Below are 18,726 nucleotides of genomic sequence, written 5' to 3'. Positions count from 1 at the left end.
ATTTTACCCCAAATGCAGATTGCAGAATCACATCGGTTACACATCCACAATTTTACATAATGCCCTACTAGTAATTGTTGTATTCTGCTACCTTTCCTATCCCCTACTATCCCCCCTCCCCTCCCCTCCCATCTTCTCTCTCTACCCCATCTACTGTAATTCATTTCTCTCCTTGTTTATTTTCCCATTCCCCTCACAACCTCTTATATGTAATTTTGTATAGCAATGAGGGTCTCCCTTCATTTCCATGCAATTTCCCTTTTCTCTCCCTTTCCCTCCCATCTCATGTCTCTGTTTAATGTTAATCTTTTCTTCCTGCTCTTCCTCCCTGCTCTGTTCATAGTTGCTCTCATTATATCAAAGAAGACATTTGGTATTTGTTTTTTAGGGATTGGCTAGCTTCACTAAGTATAATCTGCTCTAGTGCCATCCATTTCCCTGAAAATTCTATGATTTTGTCATTTTTTTATTGCTGCATAGTACTCCATTGTGTATAGATGCCACATTTTTTTTATCCATTCATCTATTGAAGGGCATCTGGGTTGGTTCCACAGTCTAGCAATTGTGAATTGTGCTGCTATGAACATCGATGTGGCAGTATCCCTGTAGCATGCTCTTTTAAGGTCTTCAGGGAATAGTCCGAGAAGGGCAATAGCAGGGTCAAATGGTGGTTCCATTCCCATCTTTCCCAGGAATCTCCAAACTGCTTTCCAAATTGGCCGCACCAATTTGCAGTCCCACCAGCAATGTACAAGTGTACCCTTTTCTCCACATCCTCACCAGCACTTGTTGTTGTTTGACTTCATAGTGGCTGCCAATCTTACTGGAGTGAGATGGTATCTTAGGGTGGTTTTGATTTGCATTTCTCTGACTGCTAGAGATGGTGAGCATATTTTCATGTACTTGTTGATTGATTGTATATCCTCCTCTGAGAAGTCAGGTCCTTGGCCCATTTGTTGATTGGGTTTTTTGTTATCTTATTGTCTAATTTTTTGAGTTCTTTGTATACTCTGGATATTAGGGCTCTATCTGAAGTGTGCAGAGTAAAAATTTGTTCCCAGGATGTAGGCTCCCTATTTACCTCTCATTTTTTTTTTTTTTAAAGAGAGAGTGGGAGAGAGAGAGAGAGAGAGAGAGAGAGAGAGAGAATTTTTAATATTTATTTTTTAGTTCTTGGCGGACACAACATCTTTGTTGGTATGTGGTGCTGAGGATCGAACCCGGGCCGCACGCATGCCAGGCGAGCGCGCTACCGCTTGAGCCACATCCCCAGCCCCTTACCTCTCTTATTGTTTCTCTTGCTGAGAAAAAACTTTTTAGTTTAAGTAAGTCCCATTTTTTGATTCTTGTTATTAACTCTAGTGCTATGGGTGTCCTATTAAGGAATTTGGAGCCCGACCCCACAATATGTAGATCGGAGCCAACTTTTTCTTCTATCAGACGCAGAGTCTCTGATTTGATATCAAGCTCCTTGATCCATTTTGAGTTAACTTTTGTGCATGGCGAGAGAAAGGGATTCAGTTTCATTTTGTTGCATATGGATTTCTAGTTTTCCCAACACCATTTGTTGAAGATGCTATCCTTCCTCCATTGCATGCTTTTAGCCCCTTTATCAAATATGAGATAGTTGTAACTTTGTGGATTAGTCTCTGTGTCCTCTATTCTATACCATTGGTCCGCCCGCCTGTTTTGGTACCAGTACCATGCTGGTTTTGTCACTATTGCTCTGTGATATAGTTTGAAATCTGGTATCGCTATACTGCCTGATTCACACTTCCTGTTTAGAATTGCTTTTGCTATTCTCGGTCTTTTATTTTTCCATATGAATTTCATGATTGCTTTATCTATATCTACAAGAAATGCCGTTGGGATTTTGATTGGCATTGCATTAAACCTATAGAGAACTTTTGGTAATATCGCCATTTTGATGATGTTAGTTCTGCCTATCCATGAACAGGGTATATTTTTCCATCTTCTAAGATCTTCTTCTACTTCTCTCTTTAGGTTTCTGTAGTTTTCATTGTATAAATCTTTCACCTCTTTTGTTAGGTTGATTCCCAAGTATTTTATTTTTTTTTTTTGAGGATATTGTGAATGGAGTGTTTTTCCTCATTTCCGTTTCAGAAGTTTTGTCGCTGATATACAGAAATGCCTTTGATTTATGCGTGTTGATTTTATATCCTGCCACTTTGCTGAATTCATTTATTAGTTCTAGTAGTTTCTTTGTAGACCCTTTTGGGTCTTCTAGGTATAGAATCATGTCATCTGCAAATAGTGATAATTTAAGTTCTTCTTTTCCTACTTTTATGCCTTTAATTTCTTTCGTCTGTCTAATTGCTCTGGCCAGTGTTTCAAGAACTATATTGAATAGAAGTGATGATAGAGGGCATCCCTGTCTTGTTCCAGATTTTAGAGGGAATGCCTTTAACTTTTGTCCATTCAGAATGATGCTAGCCTGAGGCTTAGCATAGATAGCTTTTACAATGTCAAGGTAAGTTCCTGTTATCCCTAGTTTTTCTAATATTTTGAACATAAAGGGATGCTGTACTTTGTCGAATGCTTTCTCTGCGTCTGTCGATGATCATATGGTTCTTATCTTTAAGTCTATTGATGTGGTGAATAACATTTATTGATTTCCGTATATTGAACCATCCTTGCATCCCAGGGATGAATCCTACTTGATCATGGTGCACAAATTTTTTGATGTGTTTTTGTATTCGATTTGCCAGAATTTTATTGAGGATTTTTGCATCTTGGTTCATTAGAGATATTGGTCTGTAGTTTTCTTTCTTTGAGGTGTCTTTGTCTGGTTTCGGAATCAGGGTGATGTTGGCCTCATAGAATGAATTTGGAATAGCTCCCTCTTTTTCTATTTCCTGAAATAACTTGAAAAGTATTGGTATTAATTCTTCTTTAAAGGTTTTGTAAAACTCCGCTGTATACCCATCCGGTCCTGGGCTTTTCTTGGTTGGTAGTCTTTTGATGGCTTCTTCAATTTCATCCATTGATATTGGTCTGTTCAAATTGTGTGTATCCTCCTGACTCAGTTTGGGCAAATCGTATGACTTAAGAACTTTATCGATGTCTTCACTATCTTCTATTTTATTGGAATATAGGTTTTCAAAATAATTTCTAATTGTCTTCTGTATTTCTGTAGCATCTGTTGTGATATTGCCTTTTTCATCCCGTATGTTAGTAATTTGAGTTCTCTCCTTCTCTTCGTTAGAATGGCTAAAGGTCTGTCGATCTTATTTATTTTTTCAAAGAACCAACTTTTAGTTTTGTTAATTTTTTCAATAGTTTCTTTTGTTTCAATTTCATTGATTTCCGCTCTGATTTTAATTATTTCTTGCCTTCTGCTACATTTGCTGTTGTTTTGCTCTTCCTTTTCTAGGGCTTTGAGATGAAGTGTGAGCTCATTTATTTGTTGGTTTTTTTCTTTTTTTGAGGAATGACCACCAGGCGATGAATTTTCCTCTTAAAACTGCTTTCATTGTGTCCCATAGATTCCGATATGTTGTGTCTATATTTTCATTTATCTCTAAGAATTTTTTGATTTCCTCCTTTATGTCTTCTGTAACACACTGATCATTCAGTAACATTGTTCATTTTCCATGTGATGTAGGATTTTTCCTTCCTTCTTTTATCATTGATTTCCAGTTTCATTCCATTATGATCAGATAAAATGCAAGGTATTATCTCCATCCCCTTATATTTACTGAGGGTTGCCCTATGGCATAATATATGGTCTATTTTTGAGAAGGATCCATGTGCTGCTGAGAAAAAAGCATATCCATTTGATGATGGTTGATATATTCTTTATATGTCACTTAAGTCTAGGTTATTGATTGTGATATTGAGTTCTATAGTTTCTTTATTGAACTTTTGTTTGGAGGATCTGTCCAATGGTGAGAGAGGTGTGTTGAAGTCACCCATAATTATTGTGTTGGTCTATTTGATTCTTGAACTTGAGGAGAATTTGTTTTATGAATGTCGCAGCACCATGATTTGGTGTATAAATATTGATAATTGTAATGTCTTGTTGGTGAATGGTTCCTTTTAACAGTATATAATGTCCTTCTTTATCCCTTTTGATTAACTTAGTCTTGAAGTCGATTTTATTTGATATGAGGATGGCCACCCCTGCTTGCTTACGAGGACCGTGTGCGTGGTATATTTTTTCCCATCCTTTCACCTTCAGCCTGTGTATGTCTTTTCCAATCACATGTGTCTCCTGGAGGCAGCATATTGTTGGATTTGTCTTTTTAATCCATGATACCAGCCTATGTCGCTTTATTGGAGAGTTTAAGCCATTAACATTCAGAGTTACTATTGATATATGGTTTGTACTTCCATCCACGTTTGATTATTTATCCTTGTTTTAAAAAATTTAGTTTGTTTCTCCATGATTATCCTTCCCCTCGCTCTCTCTCTTTACCGAGGCACTTCCTACTGATGGTTTTGGTTATTGTTTTTCATTTCTTCCTCGTGTAGTGTTTTGCTCAAAATGCTTTGCAATGCTGGTTTTCTGGCTGCAAATTCTTTTAACTCTTGTTTATCATGAAAGATTTTTATTTCGTTGTCATACCTGAAGCTTAATTTTGCTGGATACAGAATTCTTGGTTGGCATCCATTGTCTTTCAGTGTTTGAAATACGTTGTTCCAGGACCTTCTTGCTTTCAGCCTCTGTGATGAAAAATCCGTTGTTACCCTTATTGGTTTACCCCTGAATGTAATCTGCCTCTTTTCTCTTGTAGCTTTTAATATTTTCTCTTTGTTCTGTGTATTGGATATCTTCATAACAATGTGTCTTGGCGTTGGTCTACTGTGATTTTGTGTGCTCGGTGTCCTGTATGCATCTTCAATTTGTATATCTGTTTCCTTTTTTATTTCTGGAAAGTTTTCTGTAATTATTTCATTCAGCAGGTTACTCATTCCCTTGGTTTGAATCTCTGTACCTTCTTCTATCCCGATGACTCGTAAGTTTGTTTTTTTTATGTTATCCCATAACTCTTGGATGTTTTTCTCGTGATTTTTTACCAGCCTTTCTGAGTTGGCTAGACTGTTTTCAAGATGATATATTTTGTCTTCATTATCTGACGTTCTGGCTTCTACTTGCTCCATTCTGTTAGTGATACTCTCAATTGAGTTTTTAATTTGGTTTATCGTTTCCTTCATTTCTAGAATTATTGTTTATTTTTTATAATCTGTATCTCCTGATAAAGATGCTTAACTTCGTCTTTTATCTGTTTATGTAATTCATTCTCTATGTGTTCTTTCACTGCTTGAATTTGCTGTCTCATATCCTCTTTAAGGTTCCATTCCATCTGTCTAAGGTGTTCCTTGAGTTCTTTATATGACCATTTTTCTGATGACTCTAGGTCCTCCTGAATATTTAGGCTGTCCTGCATTGTATGTACTCCTTTTCTTCCTTGCTTTTTGAAGCTGCTCATGTTACTTCTTGTTCTGTTTGACTGATGAGTTACTGTTTACTCCTATAAATTTATTAGATGCTTGGGAGGAAAGGTATTATAAGGGAAGGGAAGAAGTCACTAAAGAGAATGAGAGTAAGCAGGTAGAATTCAAGGAAGGGGGGATAAGATAATTGAATAGAAATGAAAAGACAAAAGAAGAAAAAAATAGGAAATAAAAAAAATTTTAAAAAAAATAATAAAAAAAATAAAATTAAAATTAGAAGAAAAAAATTTAAAAAAGTGTAAAAAAAAATTTTAAAAAACAAGAAAGAAAAATGAAAATGAAAGAAAAACCCAAATCAAAAAAAAAAAAAAAGAAAAAAAAAACTAGTAAATGCAGTCTTAGAGTTTGATTAACTTCTCTTCCAGTAGGTGGTGCTGTGCCCACCAGCCAGGTTTCTTCTGTCAATACGCGGGAACCAATCACTGTGCAGCAGCTTCTCCCAGACTGGGCAAGTCTCTAATCCTGAGTGCCTAGGGCCTCCTCTTGTGTCTAGTCACTTCCCACTTTTTCTCTAGCCAGGCCCCTCTCACAGGTGCCGCTCACCACAATACTGGCTACACGCCAGGTCTGTTGCTCCCGGGAGCCCTGTTTTCATGAAGGACTGGGCACACTCTCCCTGTTTGCCATTCCCTCAGATCCTAAGTTTGCAGAGCTTGGGGCTGAGAATCCTCAGCGAATTTTACTTGCCCTCCGGTAGCCACGCCCCCGGTAGCTGGTGCAAGAGACCTCAGCTGTCAGCACTGGTGGGAGCGGTAGTTCCGCACCGCGGGTCCGTGCCACCTCTGATTCCCTCGGTCTGGCTATCGTGCTCATGGGAGAGCTGGGAGGGGCCCTGACAGGAGAGCTGGGAGGAGCCCTTAAGGTTTCCCCGATGTGTGGAGAGGGAAGGCTAGGGAATTACACACCTGTAGCCGCAGGTTTCAATGAAGTTATTTCCTCCGCCGCAGTCTGATGACGTCAGTTCTCTGCCATGGTGGTATCTCTTGCAAATGGAGACAGTTCGTTTCCCAATGCAACGGGTGGGTCCTTACTGTCTCTCCCAAACCCCGTTTCAAACCTGTGGCCACTACCTATGAAGGCTCGGTAGGCATTTACCTCTGTAGGATGAGAAGGGCTGACCAGTTGTTTCAGCCGGATGGATTAGTGCTGAGTCACAGCTGTTTGTCTGCGGGAAGCAGGCGAATGGGAGCTTGAATTGAGCCAATCCGGGCTCAGTGTCAGTGGTATGGTCTTGACTCATCTAAAATTTCTTTTGTTGTTGACTACTAGTTTTATTCCATTGTGATCAGGAAAGATACAGGATATGATTTCATTTTTTTTTATTTGTTCAACTTGTTTTGAGATCTAAAGTTCCATGTGCTGTTAAAAAGAATGTGTTTCTCAGCTATTGGATAGAGTGCAATAAATCTGTAAATGTCTAAGTCCATTTAATCTGTAGTATAATTCCTTATTTGTGGATATTTTTCTGGTGATATGCCTGTTGATAAATGTGGGGTGTTTAAATCCCCCACCATTGTTTTGGAACATTTCTTTCCCTTTAAATCTAAATAGTATTTGTTTTATAAAGTTGGTTACTTCAATATCGGGTGCATATAGATTTACAGTTATTAGATTTTCTTGCTGAATTGATCCTTTGATCATTATATAGTGACCTTTTTGCAGTTTTTGTCTTAAAAGTCATTTTGTCATATGTAAATATAGCCATTCTTGCTCAGTTTAGATTTCCATTTGCTTAAAATACTCTTTCCATCCTTTCATTTTCAGTCTATGTTTCTATGTCTTTGTTGTGAAGTGATTTTCTTCTAGGCAACATACTGTTGACAATTTATCTATTTGGACAATCTGTATCTTTTAATTGGAAATTTTAACATGTTTATATTCAAGGTTATTGATAAGTAGGGACTTATTCTAATCATTTTGTTGATGTTCTGGTTATTTTGAATATTCTTTGTGTTTGATGACTTATTGTATTGATAATGTTTGATTCTCTTCTCTGATCTGTCTTCTACAGGGATGTATACTGTCACATATTCTCATCATGGTAGTTATCTTTCTTCCACTTCTGGGTGTAGAACTCCCTTCAGTATCTTTGGTAAGGCTGGTCTGCTGGTCATGATTTCCCTCAGTTTTTGCTTATCTTGGTACATCTTTATTTCTCTATTTTTGAAGGTACCTTACTGGGTATAGTAATTGTGGTTATTAATTACTTTCTTTCAGAACATGGAGTATGTCACTCCATTCCCTCCTGCGAGGCTTCTGCTAAGAAATTTTCTATTATTCTAATGGAATGCCTTTAAATGTGATTTGACATTTTGCTCTTGGAGATGTTAATTTCTTTGTCTTATACTTGATGGAATATAATATGACCAGAAGAGATCTTTACCAGAGCATGTCTGTTTGGGTTCATCTGGATGTGAACATTAATATCTTTCCCAACATTAGGGAAGTTTTCTACAATTATTTCATTGAATAAGTTTTCTAGGCTCTTAACATTTTTCTTATTACCTTTGAGTATTCCAGAAAAATGCTAATGTTTGTTCATTTAATAATGTCCCAAAGTGATTTTGAATGAATATATAACCCACATCATCTTAATGGTATACTTCAAAAAAAAAGTCTTTAAGTTTTGATATTCTTTCTTTTGCTTGATCTAATCTATTGTTGAAGATTTTACTAGAAATCTTACTAGAGAATTTCATTTCCAAGATTTCTATTTGGTTCTTTTACAGAATCTCTACTTCTTTCCTTGGTTCCTCATTCATATCTTTGCACCACCTTCCTTACTTAACTTAATTATTTATCTATATTCTCTTGGATCTCTTTCGGCATTTTTACAATCATTTTTTAATTTTTTTTTTCCTCAGGCATTTCATGCATTTCATTCATAACAGATTCGGAATCTGTTACTAAAGAGTTATTATGTTCTTTTGGAGACATATTACCTGTGTTTTAAAATTTCTTGTGTTCCTGCATTGATAGAGGTGATAGAGATATCTGATCTACCAGATGTACAACTATCACTTCTACAGAGTCTTCTTAGTAAGTGGCTTTCTCATGAAGGTGTGTCTTGGGATTGGTTTGATATGCAGTGTTGGCTTTGTTTCTAGTTTGACACCCTAATCTAATCTCCCTGTGGTTTCATTGGCAGTTATTAGTGAGTTTGGGCAGGGTGTGCCATATTGGAGTTGGAGAGACTCATTGTCACCACAGACCACAAAAAAAGTGGGGACATCCTGGCAGCTCAGGCACGCATGGTGTAGAAAATAATGGGTGTGGGCTGATCACTGGATGGATGTCCCTATAATAAGAGAAGCCTCTAGCACTGTCTTCTACCAGTCAGTGGTGGGGACCTAGATGCTGCACAGGGAGAAGTGGTGGTGGCAACTGCAACATCCCCTCTCTGGTGCTCACAAGCAGTCCTGACAGCCATGCATGGTCAGATATGGTACACAGACAGAAGGTGGCTGCATAGGTAGAGTGGCAGCAGAACTGTGGTATTCTTCACTGATCTTGCTGTGGTAGTACCCCAGTCTAAGAGTATAACCTCAACCATAGAGGAGCAAAATTGCACTTGGCACCCCTGGGTGGGGCAAAAGCTGAAGCAGTAGAGTTGTTCAGGCCCCCCCAGCATGCCTTTGTGGGGGCAGCAGCAGAGGGAATCCCAGTGTTAGCTTCCTGCCCCATCATCAACAGGCAACAGAACGCTCAGCACAGGGGGAAGGACACACTGTACCTGCCTTTAGTCCTGGCACTGACTTAAGTTCACACATGTCTGGCCTCATTCTTGATCTAAGAGAGCAAGCACCCTAATCCCAAGCATGGTGCACTCCATTCCCTCTCTCTCAACACCAATCCCCTGCAGGGCACCAAGCAGGCATGGGTCAGAGTCACTCAGAGTTAAATTGGGTTTGCAAGGCAGCTGTTCTCCAAGCCACTGCAGTGAAATGTCTTTGGAAAATCTGGAAATGGGACTGCACAAGGTTTCTGACCCCTTAAGCAGTTCAAACCCAGAAAATAGCTCCCTTCTCAGATGTCTCTTGGTTACAGCACTCAGTGGGTCACCAGGAAATGATGTGAGAACTTTTTTGAAGGCAAAGCTAGCTACCTTGCAGATTTTAGGTTACTTATCTAAGTGAGTTACAGGCCTTTGAGGAATGTGAACCTTTCCAGTAGCCAGGATTGCTACCCTTATCTCTACAAATGGGAGACTCCTCCTCCCATGGGCGTGGAGCTGAGGCTGCAGATGCCAGCATATTTTGTGTTTCTTACTAAGGTTTTGTCCCAGCTCTCTGAATTACAATATTCCAGCCTCTTTCTTGCTGCTTTCCAGCATTCTTCCATAGTCACTTGCCTCAGAATGCAGCGATACATGAATCACTTTGGTTCTTTGTGGAGGATACCAGTGCTGGGCTCCTCTAGTCAGCCACCTTCTCCTCTCAGGTTCTTGCTTTTCTTGGTCTGGCTGATAAGTTATTTTTCAGTGTTATCTGCCAAGATCAGAGATACACATGTTTATCAAACAAAGTCATAATTCTTAACAGTTGCCAATTATGCTATTAGATGTGTCTCTAGCTGCCATAGTATCTTTCTCACTTCAGTTGAATGTTAACTGTTCCTTTTATACATGCATGACATGTGTGTGCCTCTCAGTAATTTGTACAAAATCAAAATAGTAGTATTAGAGATCTCTTAGAAAATTACCAGCAGGATACAAGGTATTTATGACTTGTGTGTAAGTCTAGATGCTTTTCTTTCCTCAAAAGTACCTCAGAACAAATGATTTCAACATATGAATTTCATGATGGTTGATTAAAGGAAAACTTACTAGAATTTATAAGCATTTTTTAACATGATTAAAACCAAAGTATAATTTATTGTTCATCTCTGCCTGGTAATGAAAATATTTAATAGAAAAATGAATGGAATCACAAAACCTACTAAAAATGCAATTTAACAGACCATAATGATTTCAGATGTTTAATTACAGAGGCAAAACCATATAGATTTTAGTGAGATCAAGGAATTGCATGTTCTTGTATATGAGCAGACTTTAAAATACATTTCCTATAGTTCTGATATTTTTTAAAACTAGATACTATCCTCGAAGCAAAAAATTAAAAATAAGGCTATTATCTAATTTCATGTAGAAACAAATATGTTAATCCTGGTGCTTTTATTTTTATGTAGGTAATGCTGATATTGCCAGAATTGTGAATGGGATAATTTTTGTTTTTTTAGTTACCTTTTCATGGAAAAAAATATCATCCATGTCTTTAGACACATTATTTCATATTTTCTTTTTAAATAATCAATTTTTATGACTTAAATTGATTATTATTGGAAATATCAGTCAGTGTACAGTACCTTCTGAAGCCACTGGAATAGGTAGCAAGGCAGAGAGCAGGAGCCAGAGGGGACATTTTGTGCCTGAGACATTTGGCTTGGATCCACTTTACTTTTGCTTCTTGTCCTTGGATTTGTTGCTTGGCATTTGCCAGCTGTTAAATAAAGTCTTGTCTAGAAACTTGTCTAGAAATGTATAGCTGTTTGGCATAAATTTGACTTCTTATTTAATCCTTTTGCGTTTTGGTAACATAGGCTTTTTAAATACTGTACAGAATATAGCTATAGGGATGAACATACCCTGTCCAGTTAGCTAGGCCGTGCCCTGGGATCTGCATGGGGAGGAGGCCTGGAATTAATTTTCTCTTAAGGACACTGTTCATTCATGGGCACCAATCTCATTGATTTCACTTTGAGAAAGTACTATCATTGGGAAACTGATCTAGAATCCATTTCTCCACTTCTGATGTTTAATCTAGCCTTTCTTTTTCTCATACACATCCTGCTACGTGGGAATCTGGATAAATTGTTGAGCACAGTGTCATGTTTAATTCTGTTCAACCTGTTGATTAATAAAGTCAAAGCCTTTGCTCTGTTCTTTTAATTTTTTTTTTCTCTAGCCTCAGTAAAGCGTAGAATTATAGACCTGAAAAATTAGGCAGGAAGAGACCATACAAAAAGTGTCTTGAGTTTCTCTGCTGTGACACAGGTGGGATAGAGGATGTTTGGGGGGTGTTCCTCGTGTGTATGTATGAGCTTAGAGAGTTTCTTTTGGTAGAAACTTCCCAAGACTACTCTTCTGGGGACCATCAGCCACAGCCTGTGCCAGGGTTCAGAAAGACAAATTGTACAGCTAAATAAAGTAAAACCTTCCTCTTTTAGACAGTAGTTTCCTTCTGTACCTCTTATTTCATATGATTTGAAAAATAAAATGTGAAATCTAAAATTGAATGCATAAATTTCTCGAACTACAAATACATATTCTACCACAACTTCTCTAATGTTCAAAATGGGAATGATATTACCTATCTCACAATGAAATGGAAGGGTAAAAGTTTGTAAAGATGGTGGAAAATTATATTATTTTACTTAAAATAACACCATTATGTTTTAATGTCTTCATTTTTATCTGTTTCAATGGTCTCTCTCTTTAAAATCTACACAGATGGTTCACAAGCACCAGCCAGACCCCCCAAACCACGACCCCGCAGGACTGCACCAGAAATTCACCACAGAAAACCCCATGGGCCTGAGGCAGCATTGGAAAATGTCGATGCAAAAATTGCAAAACTCATGGGAGAGGGTTATGCCTTTGAAGAGGTGAAGAGAGCCTTAGAGATAGCCCAGAATAATGTTGAAGTGGCCCGTAGCATCCTCCGAGAATTTGCCTTTCCTCCTCCAGTCTCCCCACGTCTAAATCTATAGCAGTCAGAACTGTAGATACCACAGCGGAAAGAAGTTGACAAATATTCCAGGAGTATGGAAAGAGGATTGAGATGGAATTCAAGAGGGAGAGCATCTCGGGAGGGAGGCCAGAGTGCAGCTTCACAGAAGTCTGTTACTTGCTCAGGATGTTGATTCTGCGGCTTCCTTGTTTTTGCTAGCCATACTTTTAAATCAGGGTTGAACTGACAAAAATAATTTAAAGACGTTTACTTCCCATGAACTTTGAATCTGTGAAATGCTTTTCCTTGTTTACAAGTTGACGAAGTTGAAGTTTGTTTTTGTTTTTGATACCTGTACTGTGTTCTTGACTGACCCTTTGTAGAGTGGTCAGGTCTGCTGTAACATTTCCCATAAACTCTTGCTGTCCATGTCAGCAGCTAAAGCACCTCTTCATTTTGGTCTCTGCCATCCATGCCCCAAGCCCAACCCCTAGGTCCAGTTCCATTTCTCTCATTTACAAGATGCTTTAAAGGTTCTGATTTTCAACATATCAAACTAATGCAAAAAAGAAAAACAAAATGTGTATGGTCTTCACTACTGAGTCTTTTCTTTGGAAACCATCACTGTTGACAGATGGGAAAAAACCTGAATGTATAAAGCATATATTTGTCAATTAACTGCCTTTTCTAAGGGGTTTTTACGTAATATAGAGGAGATTCTCTTGGTAGGTTTTGTAACCTTTAATTTTCCACATGTTCTGTCTCTGTCATCCCAGGGTGCCACAATGCTGTAAAAATCAAAAAACATGAGAAAGCAACTACTGCAGATGTGAGAGGCATACACTTGTACAAGACAATGCCATACTGAAGAATTATAATGAGGTCCCCTGATACTTAGCCCTGCATTACTTTCAGGAGGCCATCTCCCCAAAATATATTAAACTAAAAATAAAATCATGGACATATCTTTTCCAAAGTGGAACAGATTTCATTTCCTATTTGTGCAATCAGACCCTGGTTTCGAACAGCCATGGGATCCACTTCACACTGCAATGGGATTATTAAATCTTTGGTGCACTGTTAAGTTCCAATGCTACTGTGGCAATGTTTTTGCAAAATTCTTAGTAAATTTCTCTTTCCAAATTCGGGTTCATATTTGATTTGTAGATGCAATCATTATTCCACATTGCTTCAATCAGTCAGGTAAAAGAAATTAATATAATTTTGCCTTTTTTGCAAAATAGATTTCTTCAGAAACCATTACTTTTAATAGATCTATAAATATTTATTGAACGTCTACAATGTGCTTGGCACTATTAGGCACTGTGTTTTTAAGCACAAACTCTCACAGGCTGATTCCAATATAATGGGTTTGTTGTTTTTTATATGCATTTTTGATGGCAGAAGTCTCTGATGGACAAAACCTGGAAGGTTTTCATTATAGCCTCAGGATTTTCCAATAATTTTCCCCCCCATTCCTAATGAGAAGTTAGTGAAGAAATGAGACAGACAAAACTCTCCCTATATAAAATGCCTGAACCCACAGAAAGTTTTCTAACTATGGACAAATTGTGGGTTTCTGCATTTTTCAACCACTCCATTCTTAACTTCACCCATCACTTTTGTGTTGTTAAAAAAAAAAAAATGCATCAGAGAGTGAGACTCTCCTCAGGACATGATAGGACATCAGCTAGATCTGATGAAACTAATGTTGTACAAGACTTGTGCAGACAGGCAAGTTGACCCAGGGCGGGGAACTCGCAAATTCCTTTGCAAAGTGACACCCTTTCTTTACAGTCTGGCTTTCTTGAGGACTCACAGGCCATGCATAGTTTGTACTCTTGTATGAATTTCTTCAGATGACTAAGCTGGTTATGTCCCTAAAGGGGGATTTTTAAATTTGCCTTAGATGCTGTTCCTTTGAGAAGTACCATTTTTTTACACTTTTAGAATAGCATTGACAATTCTCTTTTGCTTTGTGAACTCCATGTTATGAGTTTTAACTTGTTTTTTCAGTTTTTGATGTCACATTGGAATAGCACTGTATATTTTGGGCTTTTTATGACTTACCAATGATAGGTGAAGTCGAAAAGCCAAAAGTTGCCACTTTTTTTGTGATGTTTTAGAGAATGAAGTAAAATAAGAACATTAGGAAACAGTACATTCTCATTCAGTTTTCAAGTAATAATGAAAATTTTCAGTGAGAAATTAAAAAGAAAAGACAATGATATAGTAAATTTGGACTTAAATTTTTTTGGAAGGGGACTTTTATAGTTTTCTAGCTTCCACCATAATCTCTATGCATCTTGTACTCAGTAGCAGCCATTAGTTTTTTCATTAAGTAAAATAAATCAAAAATTTATATCAAATGGAATAAGGGAAACTGTCACACTATGGTGAAAACTCATAGCTACATGTTGCCTATGATGTCATGCTCAAAGAATTTTTTGAGGAGAAAATTAAACCAGATTTTTTATTATATATCGTGACATCCTGTTCCCAACCTTCTTTCACTTTAATCCAGTAAGTTAAACCTTTCTCCCAATTCTTAAGATTTGGTAATATTATTCTTTAAGCCAATATTTATTATTCATGAGATTACAACAAAATCATGACCAATATTAACCCCCACAACCAAATATCCTCTCTTTAAAATCCTGACATTTCTGGGGTAGAACAATTTATCATAATATTTCAGTACATTTATCTCCATAATCTGTTTTGGGTTTATGTTCCCCTAGATATCTGATAATCACAGCCAAATTTTCTAGAATTGAATCAAAGCATTTTATGCTCAACTTAGAATTCCTTCCATGAATGCAGCGACAAGACCTTTAGCTCTGCCCCGTCTGTTTCTCTGCCCACACTGCAAATAGTCTTAATGATGGAGCCCCAATTGTAACCTCAAAGGGCTCATTTGTTAACTTGGTATTTCACATTATGAAGACACCTTTGCAAGTTGTTTTTGGTGTGTGAACTTTTAAATTTTTCAGTTCCAGAAGCATTTCCTGGACATATTTTTTCCTTTTACATTTTCAACTTGAAGCTTTAATTTTCACTGAATTATCTAATCTGGTTTCAAAAAAAAATTTCAAACTCATCCATTTGGAAGCAAATTACCGTTTGTTTTAAATAATACAGGTATTGCCTGATAACCTGGAATTTTATGTTTCTAATGAGAGTTTCCAGAAGAAGATGGCAAGAGAGTGAAGTGTTTTCTTCCCCATGACCATTTTGTTGTTTTTTAATGCCTTTTAAGAAAAACTTGTCCAATGTGGCAAAATAGTTATGTGTTTGATTAATTTATATTTTATTCATTCTTTTTCAATTCTGGTTATTTTGTACCATCGAGGACTTTTTCTGTTCTTTTAAGGTATTTTATAAAATGAACGTTAACAAAATGTTGAGTTGGTATTTTATTTTTCAAATAAATGCAAGTATTTCAGAGCATTTATACATTGTGATTATGCTTCATATTCAGAAAAAGACATTTAATAGCTAGCTAGACAAAGGGGTGTGAGGTGTCTATCCTAGATGATTTAGTTATTAATCCCAAGACCATGTAACTTTAAGGAAATCTAATAGATAAACTTCCCTCATACCAAGAACTCAAATGAAGGTTATATTAAAGTTCCCAGTAATAAAAACCATATTTGGGAAAGGCCGAAGTTCTTTGAGATGAAATACTAGATAATTGACAATTCCCAATCAACAGTTATATCCTCTCTTTAAAAACCTGACATTTCTAATCATTGGAAAAATACTGGTGGTGGGGGAACAGATTTTTTAAATGCTAATTTATTTTATATCAAGAACCATAGAATATTTTTTAATTAATTAGGACTTGCAAAGTCAGACATAGTAATAGTAATTATTCCCTTGAAACACAGACACTGAAATGGAAGATACACAAGGAATAATTCGAGTAAAATGAATGCTGTGTGAAAGTCACCATATTGTACTGGAATTGCGTGTTTATGCTAAGTGCTTAAGAATAAATTATTGGCCCCTTACTGTGAAGAAGGAGCTTGCTATTGAAGCATTCAATACTGTCAACAATCATGCTTCTTTTAGAACCCCGAGAGGAAAATCTGGATGACAAATTCTCTATGGAGACTATAAAGTCACTGGCTGTTCAGTATTTTATCAGCCTAAATAATGAGCAAAGTTTGTTGTTTTAAAAAAAAAAAAAAAGGTGACGAGGTAAAGCTTCTCAATGAGGAACAGCACACATGATAAAACATTGTTATTTGGGCAGGGGGCAGAGGTAGTGAGCCTGAGGATGGGAGAGAAGGCCTGTGGGCTTGGAGGTGAGACTGGGCAGGCCACTCAGGACCCCAGAGACAGGAGCAGGAGTCCCTGGTTGGAGGCCAGAGACAAGCAACCATGGAAATAACAATGACTTCTCAACACAGAAGAATTGGGATGTGCCTAACAGGAACTGTTGCATCAAATGACAATCTGATGGCAAGGCTAAAAGAAATCTAACGTTCATGCTTCTATGTGCTTTTGTTCATTTTCAAAGGAAACCTGGAAAATTATTCTTACCTGTTTTTGCTGGGTTTTCATCCCTACTGCCTATCCTCTTTGGGCTGTAAATGACAACTCCCTTATATTTTAATTGCCCTCTGATTGCTTTCTGTGGCTCTAGGGAATGACAGAATGAAGCTTCTGAAGTTCAAATCCAAAGTCACACCTGTAGGTGAAATCCCTGGTGGCTCTCTGGTAGGGATTCCACATCTGCCACCTCTCCTTCCACAGTTCCTCTTTACTTCTGCTGAGCTTACAGTTGCCAAAGTGTATCCCATGTCTGCATGTAATAGTCCTAAATTAGCTCTGTCCCTTCATCCAGACTGGCTAACTCATTCTTCAAAATCCAGTTCAAGTATTGTATTGGTGAAGCATTTTCTGTCTTACCCTATAAGCCCAGTGGAGTTTGCCACCTTTTATGTCTTACACAGCACCAATCTTATGACACTAACCATGTGGTTTCCAATTACTCCACCTTTGGCCTCAGCAAGACTGAACTTCAGGAGAGGAAGGATGCCAATGTTATGTCTATGTCCCACTCTCATACAGAGCCCTGCAGGGTACACAATGAAATACTTCAAAAATACGAACAGTTGCACATTTGAGCAGCCAATAGTGGAAACAGTCCTGAGTTCTAGTCCCAGCTCAGCCGCTTGCTACCTCTGTGGAAAATATCTTTGCTTTGATCTCTTGCTTCACACATAGACTAGAAGATGTATAAAAGCACTTGCTAAATGTGATCACCCTAGATGCCTTTGTTTTTATTCTTTAGGTGGGGACCAAAAATTATTTAATAACTGAAAAATATTAGATTTACAACATAAAAATTAGGAGATTTAAAAACTTATTTTGATAGAGTTCAACCTGTTTTTAGTCACTTGAGACTATAAAAGAATGTTTCTTCATAAGGAGGTTATGACAAAACATATCTAATCAAAAGGTTACTACTCACAAATTCCCATGACAGGAAAATAGTATTTAAAAGTGTAGGTTCTGGAGCCAGACTGCCTATGATCAATCTCTATCTCTGCCACTTCCAAGCTCTGTGACCTTAGGAAACTGTTCTAACCCTTGTGTGCTTTGGGTGCTTCATTTGTAAAATTGGAATAGCAACCACATCTATAGTAAAGATTTGATAAAAGGACTTGATAAATGAGTTACAGATTAAAAAAACTAAAAGCAATGACTGGTACATAAGAAATGCACAATAAATGACAGCTGTCATTACTGTTTGCCCCATTCAGGGAATTTAAGTTACTATCCATCTCTCAGAAGCCCCAGAATAGACAGCAAAATGAAGCAGGTCTGATTTGTCTTCTTAGTTCACACAGCAAGGGTCCATCCTGGCAGCCTTAAGACATCAGTGGGAAGTAATTATTCTGGTTAAACTGGGGATATCTGAAATCTAAAAAGGTAATAAGCTGTGTGTCCTGAGCCTTTATCACCACCACATACTCATCCTGTGCTTGCTATTCAAAGCCCAACGCAACAGAATATCACCCACATCCCGAAAGGGCAATAGATTCAGGGTCACTCCGCATGAATTGGGCTATCTTCGAAAAGACCAAACACAAAATAGCTTTTTGGGGGGTCAGAGATGGCTCTGAGACCTCAGAAGCAGCTCCCACGCTGGAGGGCAAGGGGAGCAAGGAAGGCAAGAGAGAGAGTGCACCCTGAACCCCTGCATTTATTAGGGTATTTCACCCAAATGAGGCAAGGGATTGTGCTACAACAAACAGCAGGGTGCAGCAAGGTCCCACTGAGTGATGCCCAAGCCCAGAGCTGCACTTCCTTGCCCAGGGAAGGTAAGGCCCACTTGCTTCGCACTGCTTGCAATGCCAGTTCCACAGCCACGATACTCAAGGATAAGGGGGCATGCTCAGCTCCTGTTCAGGGCTCCACACACACACAATGGAACTGCAGATCAGAGATGTAGAGCTGGTGGGACCCCAAAACAGCAGGTTCCAAATGAGCTGTTCTTGAGTTTAAA

The 18,726-nt window shown here is 37.9% G+C and overlaps 1 protein-coding gene across 7 annotated transcripts in view; it reads left to right on the top strand.

Moving 5' to 3' along the window:
• CBLB (Cbl proto-oncogene B) overlaps positions 1-15,644 on the top strand; it is a 210,630-nt gene extending 194,986 nt beyond the window's left edge. For all 7 annotated transcript variants that reach the window (XM_081301461.1, XM_081301460.1, XM_081301455.1 and 4 more), the window contains one exon: positions 11,987-15,644. In XM_081301461.1, the coding sequence (XP_081157587.1) occupies positions 11,987-12,246 (260 nt within the window). In that variant the 3' untranslated portion in view covers positions 12,247-15,644. The remainder of the gene's footprint in view (positions 1-11,986) is intronic.
• Positions 15,645-18,726: the final 3,082 nt, after the last annotated feature.

Source organism: Spermophilus citellus (assembly GCF_964194105.1).
Source record: "Spermophilus citellus genome assembly, chromosome: 7".
NCBI lineage: Eukaryota > Metazoa > Chordata > Mammalia > Rodentia > Sciuridae > Spermophilus > Spermophilus citellus.
This window is presented reverse-complemented; position numbering and strand designations above follow the sequence as displayed.